The sequence below is a fragment of the Fukomys damarensis genome, unplaced genomic scaffold (genome assembly GCF_012274545.1).
Source record: "Fukomys damarensis isolate Sample0158 unplaced genomic scaffold, DMR_v1.0_HiC HiC_scaffold_3, whole genome shotgun sequence".
Classification (NCBI taxonomy): domain Eukaryota; kingdom Metazoa; phylum Chordata; class Mammalia; order Rodentia; family Bathyergidae; genus Fukomys; species Fukomys damarensis.
In genome coordinates, this window is record NW_022900915.1 from 21,578,563 (window position 1) to 21,601,624 (window position 23,062).

Here is a 23,062-nt window from a genome sequence, read left to right on the forward strand (position 1 = left end):
TCGTTTAAACCACCAGTCTGTGACACTTTGTTACAGCAGCCATATGAATCCAAGCAGCCTTAGAACAAATCAGCATTCTTAACATCCAAAATATAAAGACTACAAATGAGGGAAGAATGTATTTCATCATGTAGCATAATAATATTTAATACTCTATAATCTACAGCTACCTACACATCAGGTTAAAAATTCAAATCCATAAACAAAAGTACTTTTGTAGCATGATCTTATTTTATGTGTGTGTGTGTGTGTGTGTGTATATGTGTGTGGAAATATATACATATATATATATATATATATATAGAGAGAGAGAGAGAGAGAGAGAATATATATATATCTATATACATATATAGGTACCCATGTAGCATGCTTTTATAGAGTATATACATCTATATATTTGTATATATTTATATATAGATGTATATATGTATAGTATATATATATATATTGTCTATATATTCTGATATATATAGTCTTATTATATATATATATATATATATATATATATGAACAAGAACTATGTAAATTACCTAAATAGATCTATTAGAACTATCATCTTAAAACATCACATATACCTTAATTTTTAACAAGGGCTGAAACTAATTATTTGGCTATTGGCCAAACCAGATAACTATGATCAGTACAATGTTTCCAAAATTAATCTAATAAAAATTCCTGTAATCTAGAATAAAGGCATATTTAGAATGAGTAGTCTTTATAAAATTATTAAGTAAAAGGTATCTTAGGAGTATAACTATTCCCACCAGTTACAATTTGTTATGAACTAAGATCATTTCAAAGACTACTTTATCACAAGGGTTTTCAGAGGAAACACAGTAACTGCTTAATCTACTTTGCCTTCAAAAATTCATTTGCCCTTCAACAATCATCTGGAAAATATGTCAAAGATATTTACATGAGTCAAAATACAAGCTCTGAGATGTCAATTTAAAAGCCTTCCATAAAACTCATCTATAATAGATACTAATACGGCTACAATATAGCACAATTAATGAAGAGTGAACTGAAAGAGAGCCTCTTGCAGCTTTCAATATTGAGTAATATAATAGTAAATTAGCTTTTATCACTCTTATACAATAGAGTAATCAAATACTCCCTTTTACACTGAGTTGGTTCTTTTTCTAAATTACTGTAAAAACCACAATTGTATATTAAGATAAAACCATTCAGAAAGATAGTATTTTATAAAAAGTTGTATGGAATGAATTTTTATGATATAAAATCATATTCCTACTTCTACATTTAATCTTAGGACATTGAGTTCTAAGCTAATTTACTTAAGTGGTCAATTCACAGTTTTTTCCTTTCCCTTGAATACACTTGGAAATTGAACCAGGCCTAGAACAGCATTAAGAGTACCTTTCAATGTATTCTTTTTCACTCTGACAACACTAATACCCATAAAAAAGCTAATAGCTATTTTGAATAAGTGGAGAAATATCTAAAGTGAAGAGTGAATAACTAGAAGGTCTATATAGCAGTTACTAATCCAAATTCAATATCCTATTGTTCTAAAAATTTTTAAACTAATAAAATTGAAAACTCTATTTTCTGTTTTCATTGTATAGGAACAATTAATCACCTACTAGTTCTATATTAACAAATCACATTTTTTTTACGTTTTAGACTCTTGGTCATAGCTTGGAAGTCTGTAGAGATTTGATACTACTGTCACTTACCTTTATTTGACTCTCGGGTATATACAGTTGCACCCTGGGTACTTGGGTAAAAGATGGGTGGCCTAAATCTGGACTCTAGAGGGATCTCCTCAGTCTTCCTTTGACCATACCACTTTCCACAAGACAAACCCACAAGGCAAAGGATCTTCCCAGCAAAGCATGCCCAGCCCCTCTAAAATGTGTGTCTAGACAGCCCCACGCTGGCTTCCATGACCTATCAGCGCCTTCTATCAGCCTTTCCTCCTCAGGACACTCTACCCTGCAGGAGGGAACCTCATCACTCTAGCAGTGCCCAAGAGACCACAGTCAGAAGTTCTAAAGACAGAGCACCATGGTATCCACAAGCAAAGCTTCTCTTTGTCTGGGACAAGGCCATATCTGGGAGAAAAGGGAGCTTGGACTGGTTCATGGTTTGGTTCTTTCCACCACACTCCATGGAGAGTAAGCAAGCAGCACATCACTGACCTATTTCTATTTTTCTTTTCTTCTTCTACCATTTTTAATAACAATCGATTACATGGATTTATAACTTTCAAATGGATATAAGGCATTGGGACTCTGTGTACTTTTTTACCCCAGATTCTAATTTTAGAAGTAAGTGAGGAGGGCTGGGGATGTAGCTCAGTGGTGCAGCGTCTGACTGGCAAGTGCAAGGCCTTGAGTTCAATCCCAATACCGAAAAAAGAAAGAAGTAAGCTAGGGCACACACTACAACCCAAACTTCAAACCAGCCAATTCTCATTAATCTAGTGCCTAGTGCAAACTACAGGAGCAACAATTCATAAGTATATACTTGAAAGATGAAGGAACATAGAGCCAACAAGGCTGGGGAAAAAAGACATGTAGAGCATAAATGAAAATTTATTACTTCAACTAAAAATGAAACCAAAGGGGGGGGGGAAACTATAAGCTTAGTATGTTCATCATCTATTCAGATGCTAACTTAAAAATCTTTCCCCAATACTTTCAAGTTTCTAAAAACTTTTAGAGGGGAGCAGTACTGGAGATTTAACCCAAGGCTTTTATACTAAGCTATATAATGACAGAGCTCCCACCCCAGCCATTTTTTTCCCCTAATTTTGAGTCAAGTTCTCCCTAAGTCACTAAGTTGCCCGGGCTGGGTTTGAACTTGCAATCCTCCTGCCTCAGCCTAAGTTTATGCAATATTTGTATTTAAAGGGACTCTGTCAGTCCTAAGATGTTTTAAAATATTTATCCCTAAGAAGGTATGCTTCTGGAAAAAAGTTCTATTACACTGTTATGGTTTTAGTTGCTACAGTAATTTTTTTTAAAATGAAACATTAATTATGCTCAAAAGTTAACTAAGCACCTACTTTTAGGAAAGCATAAGAAGAATTTAAGTCAAAAAGAATTAGATTCAGGTAAGTTTGTTATTGATAATAAACATTTAAAACATTCATCTTGAGCTTTATTTACTTTTTCATGTGATAGTATTCTCAAATTCAAAATAAATAAAACAGAACCTATAAATTAAAAGAAGCCTTTATTTGAGTAATTAAGTTATTCTCTATTAATAATCAATCAACAGGTTTCATGTATCACTTGTTAACCTTTCAATATTAGACTGCAACATCTAGTCTTATACTTAAGGAATGACATATAATCTTAATTGATGTTATTACTATTACTCAAACATGCAGCTGATTAATTTTAATTCCAAGGTTTCTATTATAAGTTAGGCTTCTTCTCCCCCTTGATAAACTGTCAAAGAGTTTTAATTAACATTCTAGTTTACTCACTCAAACACGTACCAAGCATCTAATAAGGGCAAAGTAATAAAGCAAAGCTAAATGAAAACAAATCCTATAATGCAAATATGAACAAAATGCTGTGGGAATAAAGAAATGGTGGTCTTACCGGAAGAAGGAAATAGAGATTCTTGGGATAGTCATCATCTGGATGGAGGGAAAAGCATATGGAAAAGACACTAAACTGTGAAGGTACTTGTCCATTCCAGTGCAGCAGGCAGTCAGGGACAGCTGCACTGCAGAATACAGTGTGGGAATATGGTGAGAAATAAAAACAAAAACAGAAGGCACAGATATTAAAAGTTTCTGAGCCATTCTAGTTTCTCAGAGAAAATTCTGATCTGTGCTTTCAAAAATATGTTTTAAGAGTATAAAGAACAGATTAAAAAGGTAACAAACAGTGAAACAAGAAATGACATCACTGCAAAAATCCTTTTTTAAAAAAATGGATATTAAGTGCAGTGTACAATAGACCAAGGGGAGTAAGAGGACATAGAAGAATGAAAAATGAAGAAAACTCAGTAACCAGCCAAAGTTTCCAGACTAGGAGTTGAAGATGAAGCTGCCATTTCCATAGACTTTTAAGTCCTTAAAACCCTTAAAATCTGCTGATTCCTTTAAAATGCTTTTGAACATGTTCCCAAAATAAGCTAAACTTTTTTTTTCCAGGTGATTCAGTGTCATCTAATAGTTTTCTAAGCATATCAGCTTCATTTGCACTAAATTGAGAGACAGGGCTTTTTAAATCCACATAAGATGCCTTCACGGAAATTTACCCAAAACCACAAGAGAACATATTTGCATTGCTATTAGGACATCTGGGGTTTGGTTCATCCTGTGATCCCTGGTTGTGTTATATTCTAAGTGTCCTTTAAAAGAACTGCACACCTTGAAATCTGATACGCACAACTGTGAGATCAGCCTCCAAAATAATTTCTAAATGTGTACTAAAGTGATTCCCCTTTCTTAATAAAGACTCCATTTGTGAGCATCTATAATGCCAACTGAGGAAACCTGAGGCCTAATAAGCTTCTCCAAATAAAGCTTAAAAAAATAATGAAAAATGTCTATATGAGATATCAAAGTGGGGTACAGGAGAGGACTACTTAGTCTTATGGTCAGGCATACTGGTCAAATCATCAAAGTTTCTACAAAAATTGACTTTAAAATCTGCAAAGTACTGCTTCTGAATCACTTTCTGATTATTAAAAAAACGTAGCTAGAGGAAAATTATTCACTATCTCATGCATTAAAATAGTATTTAAGGGCAGAATATCAATTTCAATGACAAAAGACCAGAAAAATCACAAGAAGGATATAGGAAATAGTGATGAAATGTCCACTTCTGCAAAATAGTCAATCAAATCATTTTTATGCTTAATAATACTAAAGTAGATGATATACAGAATGGCAATGCTTAAAAGACTCTTCTCCTAGATGCCCTGTCTGTGGTTTCAGAAGTGTTACCCACAAAAAGCAGTATGATGTTTAACAAACGTTTCAAATCCTGATTCTGGAGCCAAAATTGTGTGAGTTCAAACCCAGTTCCACTGTGGACAGATTACTCATCCTCTCTCCTGCCACTATTCTTATCTATAAATTGCTAAGTAATGGATTATTATATGAAACATGCCTATATCGGTGCATGGAACATGCTAAATTCTCAAAGTGTCAGTAATTATTTTTATTAGCAGGGCATTGGTGAGCCTTGAAATACCCTGACAGAGACTACTGAAATGAATGGAATCAGGAGATACTTAAATGACCATCTCTCAAGGGCCAGTGAACATGCACATTCCTCAGAATGAAGTCCAATGACAAGCCACACTACCTGCATCTGTGTCCTCTATAAAAGGAACCTCAATACGTAAATTTTAAATACTCTTAAAAACAGAAATCTAGAATACCATGTAATTTAATTAGCAAATGGAATCATTTAATAATCAATTAACAATTAAAGTTGCCAGATAAAATATAGGATATTAGTTAAGTTTGAATTTCAGAAAAATAACAAGGTTTTAGGATATAAGTCCCACGTGATATTTGGAACACATATATGCACCAAAAAACAATCCACTGCTTATTCAAGTTTAACTGAGTATCCTATATTTTTACTTGCTCTATCTGACAACTCTATTAGCAATATGCTAAATTGGCTAATACTCATAAAGCAAGAAGAAAAGAAATAGAATCATTTTGATTACATAAGGTACCTTAAGAGACAGTATGATAAATGGAAAGAAAACATGCATTTTAGCATCAGACAAATGTGAAATTAAAATTCACCAGCCTCTGGGAATTTATAATTGATTGAACAATTCAATTTGGAACAAATCACTGCCCTCACCTGTTGAAAGCGGCTTAGTTTAGCCCTTTCCATTCCCCTAATGTGGGACAGGCAAGGACGCTACCTCTCAGTTCTTCCAGTAGGTGCTGTGTGAGCTCCAGAAACTCAGATATCCCAACATGGCTGTCAAAACCAAGAATCCACTTATCCTGCTGAAGCTGAACCAAAGAGAGAGCTCCCCAACCTAGGGACACACAGACCTCTCTCCCACTGACCTCCTTCCACGAACTGGCTTCCTTTGGCAACCAGCCTTCGCTCTCCCCATTTTCCATTCACAGAGACACGAGCCAAGGACAGCACTCTATCTGCAGAGTGATTGTACTTGACGGTATTTGAACAGAAATGTTTGAAAATAACATCACACTGTGATTTCTTCACATTTTTACTTTTTAAGACTTTTTTAGAGGAAGGATATATACACATTCATTTAAAAAGATCATATTATACTCTATGCAAAAATCTGTTTTCTTAGCATTAAAAATATGCTGAAAAAGACCAAGCCATTTACTGAATCAATAAGAAAATTCATCAAAACGCATAAAAGAAAATAATTTTCCAGTATAACTTGTGGGACTAGGTCTTCCTCCTACTGAGGAGTCGACCACATGAGGGATTAACTTCTAATGTTCATTTTATAAACTGCTGAACTAACAATATGTTGTTCAACCTTCCATTAAGTATACCTTATCTTCCTTCTACAGACTGTGATTTCTTTGAAGGAAAATTAACTAAATATTTCAGCAGTTTAACTAGTGGGAAGCAAAGAATTAAGATTGTAGATACAAAGATGCTATAATTGTATTTTAATCAGCTTATTAAGTACAACATGAACATGTATCAATCAACTAACATTTAATTTCATGGTCTATGATTCAAAACTTTTCAAAAGCATTACAGTACAAAGTTATCGGCATTTACCTAACAATTCTTTTCCAATTTTCTTTTAACTCATGTAAATCATTTAAATGTCATATGACAACTGTTACATGTCCTTATAGACTGAGAAAAAGACATAATTAAGAATTTTATTAAGACACAAATACTTGTTTGAAATTTGGCTTTTCTTGCAGGATATTACCTACTCAGCCTATAAAGAAAAAAATACCTTATATCTATATCTGTGTAACACAACATAAATTTTTTAATTTAGGGGACTAAAAACAGAAATCATTCAAAAAGTTTATTTCAAATATTTCTATCCCTAAGGACATAAATCCAATAATGAAACAAAACAGAGATAAAAGGCTTGTTTTAAATTGTTGCAGAAATGCAAACATATCTCTATAAATGTCATTCAGAAAGTAAACTGCTTAATTGCACATTCATTTAAGAGTATTCTACAAAGATTTCCCTTAGTCAAATTTTGACTTAGAATGTTATGTACATATATTTTTCTCCTATTAAAACTGATTTTTTATGATCTGAATGATTTCATTTTTCACAGAATAATTCATCAATATTCTATTTTTGTTAAGGAAGAGTGAAAATTATTTTAAAAAGTCAGCAGGTTCTTTTCTCTAGTATTTTGCTTGATGGCAAAAATTGTTTTAGTTTTGAAAAAAATCTGCTTTTGACCATTATTTTTAACTCAAGTGGAAAAGGGCCTGAAGGTAAGGGTCATTAACATCATTTACTACTGACAAAAAGGTTCAACTATGGTTGCTAAGATACCAAGACAGATTCATTTATTGCAGTCAGACACAGTTATTAGGGCTATTCTCTCACAAAACAACATACTAACTACAGCAAGAACTATAATGCAAACAGACAGAAAAATGTAAAAGACAAGGGCAATCCCTGCCCTCAAAGAGCTTACATTGTTGCTAGTATATAAAGTACGAAATGAATCTTAAATAAGATTTTTTTCAAGAAATAGAAACGACATTCAGAGAGGAAGAAAGTCAAAGAAAAACAAAGGCCAAGGAACAAAATCAAGTGTTTCTCCCTAGTATGGAAAGTTAAAAAGCCTTAGTTCACTGACTTACAGAACTGAATCATAATTCAGTACTATATTCCAGGCATTCCACACACATCAGTTAATAAGACATAGGTGCAGCCCTTATTCAACCTACAGGTCAGTGAGCAGACCAAGCAGAGTGCTATAAAACCCTATGTTTCTGTGTATGGGTAAGTGGGGGCGGGGACAGTACGCAAATATGGTAGAGAGGAAAGAAGACAGGCAAAAGAAGACCTTACATAATCAGCAATTACTACTCTGTGCCAACTATGGGCTAGGCAATGAGAATAGAGGTTGACACACAGTCTCTTACACTCATATTTACTCTAGTGAAAGATCCAAGAAAACCAAAGGAGATTAAGACCAGTGCCCTGTGCTACCTGTGTAACCTTGCTGCCTGTGTAAGTTCATCACACCTTTACCATGAATAGTGATCCAACCTTCAAAGGTTATCGTAAGCACTGGAAGTTTATAAAACATTCAATACCCTGCCTGGTAAACCACAGATTTTACAAGTGCCTACATTACACAGTAACAGTGAAGTTGATGGAAATGAAGGATGGCAGAAAAGGGAAAGGTTAATAAAGGTGGTTGTTTTTTTTAAATCAAAATAGAAGAAATGAGCTAAAATCAAGTGCCCAGATCTAAAGTTACGTGTTATATTTTCGTAGAAATACAAAGGAATACATACCAACAAGCTACTGGGAAAGAATGTAAGACAAATGCCCACTGGGAGTGAAGAAAAAAAATTTCAAAGTACCCAGGGGAATTGCTGTGCTCTGATAATAATAACAAAATTGAGATACTGAGAAAAGGAACAAATAGAAGCATAATGAAGTCCTTCAAAAGAAGTCTTCAGAAACACATTCTCCAAAAACACTGCAATTCAATTTTTAGGCATTCATGCTATGCTGTGTCCTCACAGCACAAATATTCACATTAAATCACCTGGCTCACTATAACTATAGCAATTCCATCTTACCTCGAAGGAAAAAAATTCTCTGGCCCCAATGAATAAAAGCCATCATATGATATAATAACGGAATAGTAGCTACTGTTATACCACGCATGAATCCTTTACGTTTCACCCTTGAAAGGAGTTACTACTATCTTGAATCTACCAGAGAGAAAAATCTCAGAGGGATTAAATACTGTAACTTGCCTAAAGTCTTCTAACACAGAGACAGGGCTGGTTCATACCTATGCTGGCTACATCTGACAATGAACACAAAAGCTCCTAACCACTTCTCCATGTCAAGATCCAAACTTCCCCATGAGCCCCTGCCTTTCTGAAGTACAGTTTATAGATAGGAAATAACTCTCCCATGCTACATTTTACTCCAAGCAACTAAAACAAACTGGCAGTATCCCTAAATGTGTAGAACTTCCACCTACAAAAGCTAAGTCCTTCTCATGCGTACCTGTTTCATAGCGTGCAAGTACTATCTTTGAATGGCACACAATTTGATAAAATGACAACACTGAAATGCAGTGGCATGAAAGGAATGTATCACTATTAACACCTGTGAGCAGTGGACTCTACTGAACTCTCACTAAAGAACTCTGGGTCTACAGATTGATGACGTCCAGCTTCTGCGGTGTCATTTTACCTGGGTCATTATGGGAATGAGGGACGACAAACACTTGCAGGGGCTCGGAGTCCCATTCGTTAGCTTCGTACTTAATGTCAAACCCTTGCTTCCATACTCCGCCATCTGGATTATCAAAAGGGATTAGATTGTAAACATCCAACATCTAAAAGAAGACAAAATTACAGTTTCACCATTATTAATTCACATTTTGAGTTGATAAATGTTTGCTCAAAAATCACTCACTGCTGCATTCTGCATATATATTTTATAAAACAAAGTGATTTCTGTAGAATTGAAATGTTTGAGGCACAAAACATCAACTACTATTCAGTGACTTGAAAGGCTAGCTGTGCTCTGTAACCATAATAATCCCCTCTCCTGAAAAATAATCCCCTCTCCTGTTTTTATCAAATATAATTTCATTCAATTCCTTCTCTTACATTACTTCCAATACAAATTAATAGAAACTTATAGCAACTGAACAGAAGTGTTTCATGAAATTTGCTTATTACAAAGTATTTTGGCATTTTTAAATATAGTACTGAAAACAATCTTTTTACTTTATTGAGGGGATCTTTACTTTATAAACAATTTTGTATTTTTAAAATCTATACCTGAAAGAAAATGTATCTGTATCTTCTTACTAGCATAAGTCATGTTTAGCTTTTTTGTTCTAAAAATAAAATTATAACAAGGTCAACTTGGCACAATCATTTCAAAACAGGAAATTTTTAAAACTGAAATTTAGATTTTAAGGATCCAAACTTTTTTTTTAGAGCTGGGCTTGGTGGCACATACCAATAGTCCCAGCTACTCACTGAGGCAGGAGAACCTGAGCTCAGGAATTATAAGCCAGTCTGGCAACATTGTTAGCCCCTATCTCAAAAAACAAGTAAACAAATAAGCTAATGTTCTCTAGTTTTTCAATGCACTATTTCTTCTGGCTAGTAATCTATTTGGACACAAGGAAAAAACAATGCCCTAAAAGAAATACGTGAAACTTTACATTTGTTCTTCATACTCTCCATAATACTAAATATGACAAACAATCATTTATAAAATGTAAAGTATGTGAGAACTAGGCTACAAAAATTACAGGCTGCAGATATCACATTTTAGTATATAACACATTTAGTATGTATCACATTTAAGTGTATAAATGTGATACAAAACATTAAAAATACAAGAAAAAAATATGAGAAAAGGTAAAAATGGAAACAAAGTGTTTGTAAATAGGGGAGGATGGAGGGGGTGTAGAGAGGGCAAGAGTATGGGGAGAAAATGAGAACCAAGACCTGTCGTGTAAAGTACAAGATCCCTGATGAATGTTACATTTAAGTGTATAAATGTGATACAAAACATTAAAAATACAAGAAAAAAATATGAGAAAAGGTAAAAATGGAAACAAAGTGTTTGTAAATAGGGGAGGATGGAGGGGGTGTAGAGAGGGCAAGAGTATGGGGAGAAAATGAGAACCAAGACCTGTCGTGTAAAGTACAAGATCCCAATGATGAATGTAATTGTACTGTATACTTAAAAAGTACCAATAAATTCAATGAGATTAAAAAAAAATTGAACAAGAGCAAATACAAAGTTCTTTAAGGCAGTAATCTATCTCCTGATATCTAATTCATGCCTTTAATAAATAAAATAGAACTCTCTAAGGATAAGCCAAAAATCTTTAGGAACCAGGAGTGTAGGAGGACACATTAGCAGTCTCTGCTATTCTTCCTGGTTCTTTCTTCGGCCCTCAACTGCCTCTGCTCTCCCAGTCCCCTCCTGCCTCTGCCTATGCACAGGATGCTCAGCAACTCCCTTCTATCCAGTCCACATTAAGACAAAAACAAAAATGTTCTGCTGTTCCCCTAGGATGGTTGACAAAGCTACCTGAGTACTCAATAAAACCCAAAATAAGACCACGCCTTACAGAAACAGGCACAGGGTTGGGGTTCTGTCTGAATCTGCCCACACACTAGCTAATGACACACAGGTACAAGGCCTGGTTCCACCCTCAGCAAGGCCTGTGAGCCACGCCTCAAGATCAGATCACAGTGCCTCCAGGAGTTAGTGGAAATGCCCACTCAAAAACCAGGCTTCAGGCCCACTAATTTTGTCCATTTTCAAAATCTTTACCCCTTAGGGTCCTCCCTAAAGTTGTAGTTTCTGGTCTAAGGCAAAGGTTAAACAGATTCACTAAAAGCAGGGCAGGACAACAGGACCTTTCTGACCCTGGTTTTCAACTCCATTACCCTGTATAACACTCTTTTCCGAATGAAATATGATGCAAGCCAAATGGGTAATTTTTAATTTTCTAGCAAGATGAAACAAATGAAATTAATTTCAAAGATATATTTTCTTTAATCAAATAAACAGTAAGAGCAGTACCTTTCTCGTAGTCTTCAAAAGAAGAAAACCTGTGGCATAATTAAACCTTTAAAGGTTTTCAACTGTTATAGAAAATAAAAATGGAAATACATACAAAACACACATATCAATGAGAAAATCGAAACAGAATTACAAAATGCTATCACAAAAAAAAAAGAATCATGTGACTAATGAAATCACTTTGCAAAAAGAGAAGCTGGAATCCAGAGTCTGAACAACTTACCAAAAAGAACAGCAGACACCAGATCAAATCTAAAACCAAAACAGAAAAGCCTATGGTTATTACATGTGCCTACATTACCTGCACATCAGGATGCTGGTTTCCCCCTTGGGAAACAAAGAGGCAGTCCTTAGGGTCGACCTGAAGGGACGCCTGTGATGGCAGAAAACGCGAGCCAGCACCTTGGCTGAAATTGCCTGGTGAACTTTTCGAACCGTCCTCCACAGATTCACTCAAATTGATGACCGAATCCCTAATATTTGAGATGATCTCATTATTCTCAGCCAGCAAACGTTCCAAATGGTCTATTTTTTCTTGCAACATTGAAAGTTGGCCCTATAATAAAAAAGAAAAGGGCAGCTATATGAAACACTAATACAGCTCTGCTGAAGCACATATTTTTTTCTAAGGCATGTGGCTGCCCTCTTGGGCAGCCGCTCAACCTTCACTTTCTACTTTAAGTGAGATCACACAAAGCATTAATACTGGTAGGACTGAAATACCAACGTACAGCAGAAAATCTTCTCCATAGCTTCAATCTTTGTTTAATCATATTTTAAATGTATAACAGGACAAAAAATGTTCTGGGATTGATCGATTTATCTATTTGTTGTTTTTTTGAGACAGGGTCTCTCTATGTAGTTGAGACTGACCTGGAATTCACTATGTAAACCAGGCTGGTCTCGTACTCACAGCAATCCTCTGGGATTTAGTTTTATGTTCCCCCGTAAACTCGGTTCTGAAAGATCTTTGGGTCTCTGGAATCACTAGGTACAACATGGTATTATATTCAAGTATGAAATATTAAATGTGAGTTTAACTGATTTGAGTTATTCACAAGAGTCAAAAAGTATGAACGTGACAAAAATCATTACATCTCAATGTATTAACATTAGTGGACAATCATAAATAAGTATCATCTACGGAAACATCAGTTCATCAACTCTTAATTAGACATAAACATGAGTACATCCAAGTAATGTATGTCATTTGACTGCTTTTACAATGCAGAGTGACTTTCATGTTTTTAATTGACCCTTACATGAAGAACCTCGCTGTTTCTGTATAACAAACTTGTGTTATACAGACTAATACTTCAGCTTATGAGAACAAGGACAATCTTCCCCCATTCACCCTGATATCACAGGTTCCAAGTATACAGTAGGTGCTCATCTACTTGTCAAATGGCCCTCGAGCTTCTGGAGTATAACAGGAATTCTTTAGTGAACATCCAGTGTACTAGGCATAATGCTACACTAGGAAGAGAGCTATGCCTCTGCTATGTCCCTGTCTCTGAATACATAAGGGTACATTATAGGCAAGAGTCTGCCTCTACACCACAAAAAGTTCATATTAAGGTTTTAAAAACTATCTGCATGGCAAACAAGTAGGTCCAAATATCTACTCCAGGAAATAAAAAGAAGGCAAAAAGAAAGAAAAGAGAAGAGAAAATACCTAAATGTTAAAAAATAGAGGAGAAATGGTCAAAAAATATCATGAAATAGTCTTTAGTCACTCAAATCTTAGACATATAAATCTTAAAAACATAAGGAAAGGTATCTTCAGGAGATAAATTGGAGAGAAGATTTTAAAATATATGAGAAAAATCACATTTGGCATATCTTAAAAAGTACACACAAGGGCTGGGGATTTAGCTCAGCGGTTTGGTGGCCTGCCTTGCAAGCGCAAAGACCCGAGTTCAATCCCCAGTACCAAAAAAAAGAAAAAAAAAAGTACACATATATCAGGATGGTTAAAAACTAGCTAAGTATGTTTATACTCTTTTTTAAGCCTATTTTGAGCATCCATTGATTTTGTAATGGTGAGGAGTATAAGAATCATACTCACAGATTACTGGTCAGTTCAACAAGGCAAAGGATAGAAGTTATTAGACTGAGGTCTTCCAAGATAAGGCCAGTTATCTAAGCAAACTATGCCAGTACAAAGAGACCAGTACAGAAATTTGAGAATAAGAAAAAATTAGCCAAAAGTAGAAGCCAATTATTTTGTTGGGGGACAGGGGAAGGCACAATACTTGGGATGACTGTCAAAGGCCTAGGGCTAGAGAGGCCAGGAGCACAAGGAAGCCATGGGCATCCAGACCTCCCTACTTCGAGGCATGTGACAGAGTTAGCTGCCAGTGTGTCAGAGCTAGTTCTGGAGTGGGCTGTCACCACAAGAACTCTGAAGTCTGCTCATCAGCACATACAGGAAGTGCAAGGTTTTCAGCACAGATCTCTTCCTGCAAGATAAGCCCTGTTTTCTCTAGTGACAAACAAGAGACTACACAGCAGCTGATATCTGAAAATGGCACAGCAAAGGAAACTTGAGGGGAGTTCAGCAATCAGAGAAGCTATTGAACTATGAGGATTTCAGATCGGTTAAACAGCATCCTAGTACAAACCCTCCTCTGTAATAAGCACACATCAAGCTTAGAAGAGTCGTTCTCCAGGGTATAAGCCAAGTTCAACTCAAAGGTGCAGAAGGATCTGAGATCCAGGTACATTGTTAACTAATCTACATGCATATGTCTTTCTAAACAGACACACTCACAAAGGCTGACTGGAACAAGGGAAGGACAAACCATCATTGGTTATCCCAACATCATACAATGTGGCTTTCTGAAATCATTTGACAGATTCTGTTGAATTTTTCCAGTGAAGAAGACACAAATCCCCTTCAGTGCTTCCATTTCTACTACAGCAGGAAACAGAAAATCATTTATTCCAAACAAAATTAGAACCCATTAATCTGTCCTTCCTTTATTAAAGTTACACCTCTAGAAAATAAAACTTTAGTCTAAAATGCTATCATCTCAGAGCTTCTAAAGATGCCACATTTTATCTCATATTTACAGAATTATATAATACAATTTTAATACATGACTGTCAGATTTTAAACATTTCTCCAGACCTTCTATACTGTGAAAAAAAAAGATCATTTTGGAACCAAAACTGCCTATAACTTAACAATTACACACTAGGGAAAAATGGGCTCTTTCCTAGGAATATTTTTACTGTAGCCTTAGTCCCATAACCTATAGTATTATTCAAAATAAACTACAGGATGTTTCGTGAAGAGGGGTCCTAAAGACATGACAGATAGACTTTCAATCTTGCTGTACCTCTACGGACACAATGAATGATGGGACCTGAAACTGTGTACTAAGTTAAGTGCATGGAGAATTGTGGCCTAGAGAAATGTCCCATAATGCTTTAAAGAAAGTCATTTTTTTAAACCACTTTAGGTAGTGGAATAAAGTTTCCCTCTAAACAGCCAAAGTTCTTGACATACATCTCATAAGCAAATTCTGTGCCTATGACAAAGACAGGTGTGACCTTAAAACAATGCACTTGAAGGACCCAGGATTTAGCTCAGGAGCACTGCGCCTGCCTTGGCAGCACAAGGTCCTGAGTTCAATCTCCTTCAGTACCCCCCAAAAAAAAAGAAAAAAAAAAACAAAACGATGCACTTAAAGTCTGCATTAAAGAAACAAAAATCATAGGTAATGTTTGAATTATGCTGATAAGTCAAAGAATACTGATAGTAATACTGAAGAAGACAATTTTCTGTAAGGCAAGGAAATCACTTGTGAGAAAACCATTTTATTCTTTGATTTGCTAATCAGTTCTATGGGGAGGAGGCCATGAGCTGCTCTGGCTGAGTGGGGAGGAAGGTCATGTTTGATTTTTTCTGCTAATGGAGAAAAAAAGCTGAACAAAAAAATCATGGATATAAAAGACGCCTGAGAGAACAAATTTAGAGTCGACTCTGAGGAAGAATAGGATCAGTATCCACTCAGTCCTATGAACAAAATCAATGACTGTGTATCTACAGCTAAATCTAAACTTATTACCTAATTATTTGCCCAAGGGAGGACACCAGCTGCTGGGGACTGGAGCTGCTGTAATCACTCACGCGCAGCTGAATTTGCACATCTCCTTCCTGCTGGTTACAACTGAAAAATGTCTTTTCCCCGCTCCCCGCCCCAAGGCCCATGCTGAATTCCAGTCTCATCTCTGAACTGCTCAGAGGCTTTCTTCTTTTCATTAAATCCTTTCTATGCTGCTCCATCAATCGCCCCTTCCAAAAACAATTCATGCTTAGCAGGATAGCATGTTCTATTATACCAAACTATCTTTCTCATAGGTCAAAAACAGTCAAACATCACCAGCATCAGTCTATGAATCACATATTATACTGCATATTATACTCTTAACTTTTTAAAAGTCAGTCAAATTCCTATGCACCCGTGAACTCCACGAGATGGTAGATTCGGGAAACTTTACTGAACTAAAGGATCCACACAGCTGCTAAAGCACTGAATGTTCTCAAGGCTTTAGCAGGCACTGAGGTCCCTTTTCCCTCCGCTGAAAGGGAAAGCCAGGTGGCCTGGCACTGATTAGCCTCGGTGGTTGTCCCCAGGTGTATAGGTGAAGTCATCAGCAGAGCGGTATGGTCTCACACTCAGTGGACTGTGTGGGGAAGATCTGTCCACGATGTGGGCGTGCACCACCCAAACAACAAGAGGCTTGGGTGGAACAGAAAGGCAGATAAAGGGCAAAGTCCTGCCCTCTCTCCCAGACCCAGCATACCCTTTTCTCCGGCCTCTGGCTGGATGTTAGAACTCCGTCCAGGTTCTTTGGTCTTTGGACTATAAAGCTCACACCAGCAGCTCCCAAGACTCTCAGGCCTTTGGCTTCAGCACGAATGCTACACCATCAGCTTCCTGGAGCACAGCCTGCACCGAACTACCAGTTTCTCTGGTTCTCCAGCCTCCGCATGACCCCTTGTGGGCCTTTCCAGCCTCCATAACCAAGTAAGCCAATTCTCCCAATAAAGCCTGTCTCTGTCCGTCTCTGTTTCTCTCCAGAGTTCTGCAGATTCATTATATATCCTGACAAGAATATTCTCTTCCACAGCCCCGCTCTGCATGAGAATACCGGGATCAAGAGTCATTATCCCGCTTCACAGGCTCCCTCCCATGCCCACTCCAATCAGCACCGCACACCACTCTACCAAAACTGCCCTTGTGAAGTCCCCAGAGCCTCCCACACTTCACACCTGATGACAAGCCCTGTGCCCGGACCTTACTCATCACCCAAGGGGAGTGTGGAGCAGTGAAGCCGGCCTTCCTCCTGGAAACACTTCCTCCACTCATCCCCAGTACACAGGCCCTTGTTTTTTTCCCTGCCAGCTATTTATCAGTCTCCTTTGCTGGCTTTCTCTCTCCAACCTCCAAATGTCACAAACCCTCAAGGTTAGCTCCTAGCTCTATTACTTCTGTTCAATGTCTAATATGATCTCATCTGCTCCATGATTTAAATTCCACGTTTGTACTCCTGTCTCCCATACTTACACCTCCGGCTGAAAGCTCTTCTCTGAAAAACAAATCCATATATCCAAATGCCTACCTGAGGCTTTTGTTTGACCTTCAAACATAAGTCCAAAGAACAGCATCCCCCCAATGCCATTTAACAGTGCTCAAGTCTCCACTCAGTGGCTTTCTACACCTGACTGGGTACCTTCCTCCCTCGCAACGTTCACACACCCAGCCTATCTGAAGATTTTTCCATTCAACCTCCCATACACTCCTCAAGTCAGCCTGCCTCTGCCTGCTCCCAGGCACAACCCTCTCTCCTAGCCTAGAGCCACAGACGCTGCACTGATGTCCTTGCTTACATCCCTCGACCACGATACTTGGCTACAATGTCTTTCTTAGCACCACTGCTGGTTCCTCATCACACTTGGAATAAAATCAGAACACCTACATGATAGGATATGCCACCGTCAAACACTCCCTCTGGATCCATAAGGGTGGCGCACGCACGCTCTCTCGCTCTTGCTCTATCTCGACTTGGCTTCTCCCTATGATATCCCAGTTCCATGCCAGCTCCTCCTCATCCTCACTCCAACGCAGCACATACGCTGTTTATACTGCTTCAACTTTCACCCCAGTGCCACCTCTGCAGTCTTTCAGCCGTCCTATCCCAAATATATCTCCTCGTGTTCTTCTCCATCTCGACTTTTGTGTTGACTGCTGTACTAGTGCGTGATCATCCATTTTATTCACGTATTGCTTCCCCCTTTCCATCAGCAAAAGAATTTCTATGTTGAGAAGCAGCACCATAGCTATTTTCTTCCTCCTCACACCCTAATGGCTAGCACAATGCCTTGTACATGGGAAGATATCATAGGTGGACTGGAACAAAAAGGAAAGAAACAAAATTTATGTCATTATTAAATTTTTAAATTTACTTTTGGCACATCACTCCATACCAAAAAAAAAAAAACTTAAATAGTTTATAAAACACTAAAAATTTTTAAGATAGAAACATTTTTAAATCATCATATTCCTCAAAAATTGATAAGAATGGAAAGTCCCAAATAATACGTTGATCTTTATGAAGTATCTAGAAAATGAGGCAGACCTGTATCTGTATTTGGCCACAAGACAATCATTACCTCACAAGTAGGGCAGAATACAAGGTCTCCTTCCCAGGGCAAAGAATACAGGACAACCAAGTTTTCAACTTTCACTAGCCATGGACTACTAAGTTATGATAAGCTACGATTTTCACCTGAGTTTGGAAAGAGAACCTCAAGATGATTCTGGAACATCTCTGACCACAGTGGTGATATAAGATCTGTACTCAATCAATACAGGTTTCTAGTTAGGAGAACTCTTAGAAAACACATTATTACATGTTTACGATACACAGCAATGGTAGCATTCAAAAGGAACAAACTATAACTGGACAGCTTTGTATGTATCTGAGACTCTTGATCTATCTCACCTTTCATTTATGCTTGTTACCCTTCAAATCTAATTCTGTCAGACTCAGCATATCATTCCATGGCATCAAGATCTTTCTGTACTGAATATGCCCAAATATAACAGCAAATAATGCTAATTTTTAATGTCTTCTTTTACTAGATAGAGGTAAAGACACTTTAGCTAAACAATTAGGGTTTTTGTTTTGTTTTGTTTTTTTCAGTACTTTCAAATAAACAATCAAAAAGTATGAGTAGGGCTGCTTCTACTAGAAAAAAGACTGGCTTTCTAAAAATTACCATGTAGGATACAGTATGCACCAGCAAAAACAGTATGTATCAATTATAATTGAGAACAGACTAAAGCCACTTCTGGCTGTACTACCTAATGGCTATGCAACCTCGGGCAAGTTGCACATAACTTCTCTGGGCCTCAGTTTTCACACCCATAAAATGGGAACAATTAATAATACATAATCCATAGGATTATTATGAGATAGAGTTAAATTGGTTAGTATATGCAAATCAATTCAAATAGTGCCTGCTGAGGCAGCAGAATAGTGCCTAGTCAAGGCCAACTCTGTCCTAATTCCTAAAACCTATGAATAGTTATCTAACACAGCTAAAGGAGCTTCACTAGTGTGATTAATTTCAAGATTTTTAGATAGTAATATCATTCTAGAACGTCCATGCAGGCCCAAAGTAATCACAGAGGTTCTTACAAAGGAAAAGAGAGACAGTGGAGTCCAGCCAGACTAGGAGAAGGTCAGGGTGATGCAAATAACTGCTGGAAAGGGTCTTGAGCCAAGCAACACACTCGCCTTCTAAAGGCTAGAAAAGGTAAGGAACCCGCACTCCCCTAGGACCTCCAGGATGGAATGCAGCTCGCAGACATCTTGATTTAAGTCCAAGAGGGCCTGTTTCAACCTTTGGACCCCAAGAACTATAAGATGATACTTTTTTTTTTTCTTTTAGGCCACTAAGTTTGTGGTAGTTACAGCAGCAAGAGGACACTTATACTTCTAGTCTGTGAAAGTCCACCCCAGGCCCCATCAGAAGAACTGGGCAGCTGTGACTCTATAGAATGCCGCAATTAAGGGTGAGGCCACCAACGGCATAAGCTGTTTCCCAGAGACCTAAAATGGTCACACAAGGCTCTGCACCTATCTCTGAATAAAGCAGCCAGGGAAAAACAGAGTCAGTCTTCCCCATTACAAATGATTCCCAGGGACAGAAACACCAACATCTTCGTCTCAGATACGGTGTTAGAGTCAATGAGTAAAGTGTCCTAAAGCTACTCCAAAGCTCTGGTGTGGCAAGGGAAGTGACAGACAACTGCAGCTTGCCAGGGAAAAGCCATAGTGCTACTGACCAGGGCAGTGAAGACACAGAAACAGGAAAAAATGTGACTCAAAAGATGGACTAGCAATCCAAGAAAGAAAAGTGGCCTCTTACTATGTTGCTTGGGCAACTGAGGGGATGATGTGCAGTGTTTCAGAGAAACAGGGGAAAGCATACGCAGGGGAATACTTTGTGATACCCCAAAGGTGGTATCAGTGGCCTTGCAAGATGGAACTCAGGACAGAAGTCAAGGCTGAAAATATAAACTTGAGTGGTCAGTAAGAGTTTCAAGTAATGGAAACCAATAGGATTACCAGAGAGCACGCACAGATCCACTCTGTATAATGTTAAATAGCTCAGCAGGCAACTCTCACACATCCCCAGTTAAGAACCTCCGTATCCAAGCTAAATACAGGCATTGCAATTGGTAAAAGAGGGCATGTATTTCCAGCAGGGTGGCATCGTTACTACCGCAGTCTCTGGTCAGTCAGCCACTATTCAACCTATGCAGGGAAATCCTATTTAGTCAGATCTCAGGCACTTAACAGGAAGGCTTTGGGGTTTGATAAAATGACAAGTAGCCCCTTGAAGTGACCATTCCACCCCTAAAGATGTTGGGGCCAGAAACAAAGCATAAACTGGGGCTGTGACCACAGTACCATATGTATCTCCACCTCTCCATCAATAAGCCAGCAGTCAGAATTACAAATGACTTTCTAGTGGTATTTTTCCAGACCTAGGACTTAACATGCCTGTATTTCTTCCAAGGTACTGTCTTTGCGCAGCCACTTGTCCATTCAAAGACATAAATGCCCTCAGCATGTGAGCGTAAAGAATCCTTAATTATATAAAGCCCTGCACAAACACAGAAGCAATACAGTTTGTCCTAGCAGATCACTACTCATAAACCTCGCAACTGCCTAGGTATGACAGTAACAGAGGCTGCTCAGAGGCAGGCAGACGAGAAGAGCTCCAGATGGCTGTGGGAAGAGCTGGGTCACCCAGTGTGCCTGGCAGGTTACTCCAGGACCTCGTGACTGCACCTGGGCAACCGCTTGGCAGCTGCCAGGCTCACGACAGAGGAGCCCTCACCTGGAATAACAGCAGCCATCCTCTCCCCAGCCTCCTCCAAAAACGTGGGTGGGGCGCTAGTTGCTGGTGCTTCCTGCTAGCTCCAGGAGACAGCTCCATTTCCGTGTTATGAGTTTCCAGATGTATGTTCAGACTGAGACTATATGGCCCCACCAGCACCAGCCCCCCACACTGCAGAGAGACGACCTCCCACAAGGCAGTGTTTCAGGCACCAAGCCACTGAACACAGTGAGATTCTTCAAGGCAGATCCCCTTTTAAAAACATCACTAGAAAAAGGGTATTTGAGTATGGCAAAATGCCTGGATTATAAAATATTTTAATAAAACAGTTTTATCACTTACAAATCCATTTAATAACTACGATTAAGTGGCACTAAGCAAATTAACTATTGACTAATAGAATTCTTTAATTCAGCACTTCCCAAACTGTTCTATGGAACACTACTCTTTTACTACAGAAACTTTATTCTAAACTGTATTGATTTTTCTTCTAAAGCTTATTAATATATGTATATTCTGATATTTAAACACGCTCCAATAACCTACACCCACCCAGGAATCTGCATAAAAATTAATATGATATACTTTCAGGCTGCAAAAATTCCTGGACAACCATGGTCCTGTGTTATACATCATCTAGTCAGAGACTGCTGGTCATGCTGGAAATCTATGCCTGTCTTCATAATGGGATAATTATACATTATCCAGCTACACTACCTAAACTCCTTCCCACAGATTAGGGGGGTATAATGTGCCTCAGAATTTGCTGACAAAGAAGTCTGTCAACATACTGTAATTCTACACAAGTAATTCTGAGAAACACAATTTCAGTGTAAAAAGAGAATAACTGTCAGTAATGCAAAAAGCCAATCAACCTAAACAGTGTTAGCCTATTAAAATGAATGCAACTGACATGCCTGAGATACTTTTTCATACAGAAATAGTTTGGGGGAGCCTCTGGAAACAGGGTTGTATTAAGCAGATAAGTAGGTTCTCATTCAATCGTTAATCATTTCCTGAATGAGCCCTTTCTAGTCCTTACAAAGCAGAAGACAAGTACTGAAGCAAGCCCCATCTGAATTAATATAAAATCTGAAATTCCTAACAATGTTTTGCAAGACCAAAGATACCAAAGTTTTGTAATGTTTTTCCTATTGCTTTTATGAAAATGCTTCTGAACCCATTCGTCTACAAGGACAACATGGGATAGTAAGTAATGTTAACCCATACCATAATATAAAAGGATACAGTAATACCAAAACTTTTAAATACCATACCATTAGCTATAAGAGTTATGGATATAAATTTCTTAAGTTCTCAAATAATTTTTTTAACAAGTTAACAATTATTTTGTTGAATCTCTTTGCTTAAAAGTCACAAGAAATACCTTGCATCTTAAGCACCGTCATCAACTGGCCCTACAAGTTTTCAAGAAGCAGGTCTGGGTCAAGCATGGTAGCACATGCCTGTAATCCCAGCACCAGGGAGGCTGAGGCAGGAGGACTGCCACAAGTTAGAGGACAGCCTGAAGGGGAGGGAGAGAGACATGTGCAGGAATGCTGTGGGTCAGAGGCAGTTCTTATTTCCTTGGTTTTGTGGCATCAGCATCACCAGGGGCTCATTTAGGGGAATGCTCTCAGAAATCTGTCTGACCTTCAGAACAGCCTAGAGCTATAAGCTCCTTATCTGTGATCTTTAACAAATGCCTCTCTCTCTCTCTCCCTCCCTCTCCTCGCTCATATCCATCCCATACACAATAATGTATGTTCTATTTTAAAACCTAAAACAATTTAGTCCCACAGACAGTGCTGAAGATGAGAAGGGTCTTCCTAAGGCTCCCACTGAAATGCTTCTTTGAAATCCTTCCTTATGATCTCATCTTTTC

General features: G+C 37.9%; 1 protein-coding gene across 1 annotated transcript in view; it reads right to left on the reverse strand.

Moving 5' to 3' along the window:
• Man2a1 (mannosidase alpha class 2A member 1) overlaps positions 1-23,062 on the reverse strand; it is a 175,779-nt gene that overhangs the window by 142,523 nt on the left and 10,194 nt on the right. The window contains exons 2-3 of the mRNA XM_010632228.2: positions 12,052-12,306; positions 9,384-9,528 (exon numbers count right to left, since the gene is read on the reverse strand). Coding sequence (XP_010630530.1) covers positions 9,384-9,528; positions 12,052-12,306 — 400 coding nt within the window. The remainder of the gene's footprint in view (positions 1-9,383; positions 9,529-12,051; positions 12,307-23,062) is intronic.